The following is a 6,302-nucleotide window of genomic DNA, read 5'->3' on the forward strand; positions in this document are numbered from 1 at the left end:
TGGCTAACTACTTAATTAAGTTTCTATTTTGGAAGTGTTTTATCTCAGTAAACAGTAAATCGAATTTAAATAGGAAAAAGTTTTCTTTTTTTAAGTAGTAAAAAAACTAAAACGATTTGGTATGTTGGTCGCGTGTTACTGAAGTAAAAAATAATGTGATATTTAAGCTAAAAGTTTATTAAAAATGTAATTAATAAAAGTTTAACAAATATTTTAAAACGAATTTTTTGGAATTTATAGATTTAAATATTTAAAATTTTGGATGTGTATTTGTTAAAGCTGTCAGTTTGTTTTGTTATGGAAAATACTTCAAATCTACGAGGGGTTTTTGATCTTTGTAGCCCTGACAACGACGGATTTATTTTAACGGATTACCTCGCCGCGAAACTCAAAACAGAACTCAAGAAAGAATTTGACGACACTGATTTGGACAAGATCCAAAATGCAATAGATCCTCAGAATAAAGGTCGGATCTCGTTCGAAGAATTCTGCGGAGCTTGCAAGGACATAACGACCACTTTACAAGTAGATGGCGCTATAGATTATGACGATACAGCTTCAAGGTCAGACCCAGAGGACACATATAACGAGTACGACATTGAAGACGAAGTTGGAGAAATGGAAAACTTTGAAGCATACGGAGAATCTTCTTCTAACTCATTGAGTCCGAATAAAATGTACGAGTCTCCTCCAGAGCATTTTATTAGAAGAGGAAGCATGAGAAAATCTCACAGAAGAGCTCATAGTCTTACAATAAGAACACCACAACAACCTGTAGTCGAAAATGATGATGCAGCATTATCTGATTATGATGACTTGTCAGAAAAAGTTGATATTCTTCAGGTAGAAAAAATTATATTTTTGAAAAAAACAAAATATTATATATATATATATATATATACAATTTTAGTTTTTTATGTAAAACTAAAACATTTCTTAACAAAAGGTTGAACGTAACCATCCATAAAATGTTTTGAATTGTTTTAAAGTTAACATAAAGGTGTTAAGTTTTGTGATAATTGTTTGTTTTAACAGATAATTCACAACTTTAAGTTTACGTAAATATGAATAACAATATTTTGACTTATTTATTTTTATTGTATTAAACTTATCATTTTTGCTATATTGTAAAACTATTGCAATGCTTATTTTGCCTACATATATAAACAGATAACAATTAAATTTAACATAACAGAACCACGTATCGAGACTAGCAGATGAGAAAAACTGGCAAACACAATATGAGTCAATAAAACGGGAAAACTTACAACTAACCAGTACCTTACATGAGTTAGAAGAAAAATTACAAGATGCCAACGATCTTGTGGACGAAATTAAAGGAAATTCAAACCATAAATTAGAAGAATTGCATGAAAAACTACAGAGGGAACATGACTTAAAATTTCAGGTTTTTATTTTTGATAAAACTTTATTATTTAAAAAAATTATTTTTTATACCAAATGTTTTATGTTGCTTGTCAACTTATCTGTATTTAAAATTGAATACCACGAATAATGCCTTAAGTTACATTGGGCTATACATAAAAGTTGTGTGGTTAATATTAAAAACAAGAAGATATATCTTTTTATATGTAGGTTTTTTATCTAAAAGATATTATAACATACAACTCCACACATGTTTTGTTATTCACAAAATTGTCTTTAAAACATAAATCACATTCACATCTTAATAATGACTAGACAACATGAACCATTTCTTATTGTTTTGCCAATAGGAAATAATAAAGGATTATTAATATGAGTAGGAAAAACAATGATGTTTATTATTACTGAATAAAAGCGGCATCCAAAATCATTAAAAACCATTCTGTGATTCAAAAAATCAAAGTACAATTTTTAAAACAAAGTATAAGGGTACTATATTGAATAAGAAACTACTTCGGGTAATGTCAATATTTAAATTTAATTTCTTTTTTATTTAAAATAATTATTAGATTAAGGGGTTTTAATTTAAACTGAAAATACCTTTACTTTCAGTTTCTTTGATTTTTAAACCACATTAATTAAAAAATTATTATATATACCCATATTTAAAACATATATTTATATAAAAATACTAAACAATAATATTTGGACAAGATTTCTATTTCTAAAAACAACAAATATTATGTTTAAATCAATAATATTTTTTGTAAAAACATATTGATCATATTATTTCAATATCCAGATGCCATAAATTTATTGGGAATATAGATTTTATAAATTTACAACATCCTTTAAAATCAATAAAAATATTCATTCACACAGTTGCCAATTTTTATGGTTAGTGTAAATAGTTAAAGTAACAATACCTAAACAGTAGGGGACATTATGGTTCATTAACTTGGTAATTACATGTAATATTTCAAGCTTTTAAGATGTTACAAACTGGTTGTAAATTTATTATTAACCTATTTTGAAACAAACATAAACCTCTTCAAAAACTGCAACTTTGCAACTGTATTTGTATTGTGGTATTTGAAACATTAAATAAACATTTAAAAGGTAAAAACAAATAAGCCATGCTAGGTTTTAAGTTACTTAAATATTAGCTTTAATGATAGGTTTAAACTTAAACAAAAAAATTTGAAAAAAATCTCAATATTCAATTTTGTTTTTTTTAGGTGTTACTCAGTAAAAAGAAGATGGTGGAAAAGGAAAACAAAAGAATCAACGAGGAATTGAACGAAACGAAACAATCCTACAAAGAAGTAAAACAAAATTGCGACCGATACCAAAACAAAAGTGAAGATCTCTCACAAAAGCTGTTGGAAACTAATGAGGAATACAGAAGGTAACCAAGCACAATATTTTTATTAATAATAGTTCTATACTGGTGGTTTATATACTAACATTGTTGCTTTTATAAAAGGTTTAAATGTTAGAAACAAAAATATTTAAAACTCAACCAGTTAAACGTATTGTACATACCTGCTGTGCTTTTGTCTATCTTACAGTAGGCCTATATTGCTTTGTAGTTTGTATTTATATTCCAATAAAATGGATAAGAGTTGTGGATTTTATTTTAATTTATTTTTTTAACTTGTTTTTGGGCAACTTAAATAATAACTCAAAACTAGGTGTTTTTAAATTCCAATTGTTTGTTGGTAAATTTTGACATTAACTATCTCTTCCATTGTTCCAAACTAGCAATTATTTCCAAAGTTTATTGTTTATTTTTATTGTTATTTATAGATGGGAACAATTACCTAAAAGTTTAATTACTGGGTTGGGTTTTGAACAGTTAGTTAATTGCTCTAATTATAAGTGGGGATTATGTGAAAGCCCTGGGCAGAAGTGTGCCAATATTTTCAATAATATACCATCTGTATTTGTTGTTTAAAAATATGTTAACAGCATTTTATGTTTACAAATATGATCTGGTTATAAAACAATGCTAAATAAACTGTTTAATTTTTAGCAGTTTATTAAATGACATATATATAATAACAATAATCCACATTAATCTTTCTGATACTTTAACATTTTAGCTTTAGGCCACAACAACATAAAAAAAATTTTATACCACTCTAAACTACCTTTAATAAATAAATCGATTAGACATCATTATAGCTAAACACATATACAACAAGGCAACAAGGTAGTGGACAATCTATGAATAAATTGTTCAATTTATAAGCCTACAAAACAAATAAAAGTGCCTTTTGTGGTGCGTTGGTGAATGATTATGGGCAAATATTAGTTGTGAGTTGCGATCATATTATGACAATTATAATACTGACCATAAGGTGATTATCAACTAGTTGATAGCTAAAAATAAAACTATTTATTTTTGTTTAGATTGAGTCAGTGTTTTACACAACAACAAGAGCGTCATGAAGGTGAAGAAAAAAGATTGAAAGACGAGATGCACGACCTTGAAAATCACCTTGAGACCTCGTTTCAAGAAAAAGATCAACTCGAAGAACGACTTATGCTCTCCGATCCTTACTCCGATCGATTAAAGGCTCACGTCGACAACTTAAAGTCGGAGAACGATAAACTTAAAATGACAAACGAGGATTTAAATGATCAGTTAGCGCAGAATATCACCGACGCACGTTCGCTGATGAACGGGAATTCAATCGCTGCAGAAATGTCCGAAGCGACGCGCGATGACGTTATGGAAGCCTTACGCAAACAAGAACAAGTTAACGAACAACTCCGTAATTATCTTGATAAAATAATTTTAAGCGTCATTGAACGAGATCCGAGTATACTGGAGATTCAGTCTTAAAACTGTTAAAAGTATTCGAATTTCAATGTTTTCTGTAAGTTTCAGTATTTTTATTAGATTTTTATGTTTTTTTTTATAAAATAGCGAATTCTCTGTACCGAAAACTGTTTAACTAAGTAGAAGTGTTGTGTTAGTGTTGTAGCTAGTAAGGGCCTCCCATAAGTAGTGCTTGACATATTTCAATGTTCTAAATCCCACTGCTCCAATTAGCTTAAAATTGCACTTAACGAGCCCTTCAAAATAGCAAATCACAACGGCTCTGTGTTATTATTGAAGGGTTTATTTTTATTACAATATCATGTTACTACGTTGGTTAGCAACCCAAGTAACAAAAGTGATTGTTACATCATATTCTCCTAACAAACACGTCATATACCCAACCCCTATTCATTACAAAGCTTGTTATTTTATATTTAAAGTATATTTAAATTAATATTTTATACCTTTTTAAAAATTTTAGGTGTACCCAATTTTCAAAATAATAAATATTTTATAAAGTAGGATAAGCTAAAGGTATATACGTTGCTTAATACAAAATACTTTATACTATTTTTCAAAATTTATTAAAAAGTTCCATTGGATAGGCTGTTTTGCTTATTAAAAATAATTGGTAAAGGTCTTATTTGTTGTTTTAATATGTACTTGCTACAACAAAAGGTTAAATATAATTGTATGTCATTAAAATTGGTACAACATTCTATTTTCTAACAAAAATTGGTACATTGAAAATTACAATTTTTTAACTAATTCAACCTATTTTTTAGAGTAATTTTTTAAAGCTAGGTGCTATTTATTTTTGGTGCTACTCTTAATTTTTCTTGCCTCAATATAAATTATTAAACATTTATTCTTACTTAAACCTGCACTGCTGTAGCTTATATATTTCATATTCTAAATACTTATATAATATCTTTCAAAATTAAAAATTTTCTTAAGCTTTTATATAATATTTATACAACCCATTTTATATGTAAAGCCTGTACTCTGTTTTATTTAATGTGCTTTTTAAAATTGTATTACTTAAACTGCTTTTCTAGAATTCTAGCCATTTATTGTAATGAATATTTAAAGAATTTAGAACTTTTGAATATGAACTTTATAATATTTTTGCTTCATAGAATGTAGTTCAAATTAGATTATTTTTATAATTTCTGATTGGTTGAATAAATGTTTTCTGTATTAGTTTTGATCATTGTGATTTAGATTGTGACTTAATTGATGTAGAATATTATGTCACAATGCTCGCGATGTGAACTTGATTTTTTCTACTGTACTAAATATTATTTTAGTGAAATTTGGGAAAATTGTTGATTTTTAAAACACTGTGTCTTAGTGAGATTAGTAGTTATTGGTAAATTTATCATAAAAAGTGGGGTCATAACGTTAAAATGCTTTTGGAAATTTTACCCTTTTTTAATGAACCTTTAAAAGTAAATTAATAAACTTCTTTTCTAACAACCTATAACTAAAATGCTAAAAGTAACTCTTTTATAAACATATATATATGGACAAAACTGTCCTTTTACATATATTAGCATGTTATATAAAACTTTTTGTATTGAATGCTACTTGAAACAAAACCCAGTTAAAATTTTCTTGATTATTATTTTCGTAGTGTTTTATGTTTTCAATGTCATTTTTTTCTTAACACTTTTCATGTTTTGTGAATAAAAACATTAGAATAACGTCAAGTATATTAAATATTCATGTGCATAGGTCCATAACATTTAAGTATAGCTGTGTAGAGTTAGTGTTTAATTATAGAGTAACTTGACAGTTAAATAATAGCTTAACTACTTGCTAAGTTGTTAAATTATATAAATTAATGTTAAAGGTTTTATGTGGTAGAATTTAACTATGCCAGCATAAAACTGATAATAAAATACTTTATGTTAAAACCTAATTTTTTGACAAGTTTAAATTAGTTTTGATATTATAATTTTATTTGAATTACAAAATTTATAATCCACATTTGAAATGTATTTAAAACTGCTTTAACTATAAGCTATATTAACTCAATTCTTATACAACTCCACCTTCTAAGGCTTGTTTTTTTATAAAATAA

At 26.9% G+C, this 6,302-nt stretch overlaps 1 protein-coding gene across 1 annotated transcript; it reads left to right on the top strand.

The window, feature by feature from the left end:
• Positions 1–244: 244 nt before the first annotated feature.
• LOC145741668 (rab11 family-interacting protein 4A-like) lies at positions 245–5,921 on the top strand. The gene is made up of 4 exons (XM_082559293.1): positions 245–843; positions 1,196–1,408; positions 2,625–2,794; positions 3,802–5,921. The coding sequence occupies exons 1-4, from the start codon at positions 298–300 to the stop codon at positions 4,235–4,237; spliced, it is 1,365 nt and encodes a 454-aa protein (XP_082415419.1). The 5' UTR covers positions 245–297; the 3' UTR covers positions 4,238–5,921.
• The last annotated feature ends 381 nt before the right edge of the window (positions 5,922–6,302 follow it).

Source organism: Corella eumyota, chromosome 2, assembly GCF_963082875.1.
Source record: "Corella eumyota chromosome 2, kaCorEumy4.1, whole genome shotgun sequence".
In the NCBI taxonomy this organism is placed as follows: Eukaryota; Metazoa; Chordata; class Ascidiacea; order Phlebobranchia; family Corellidae; genus Corella; species Corella eumyota.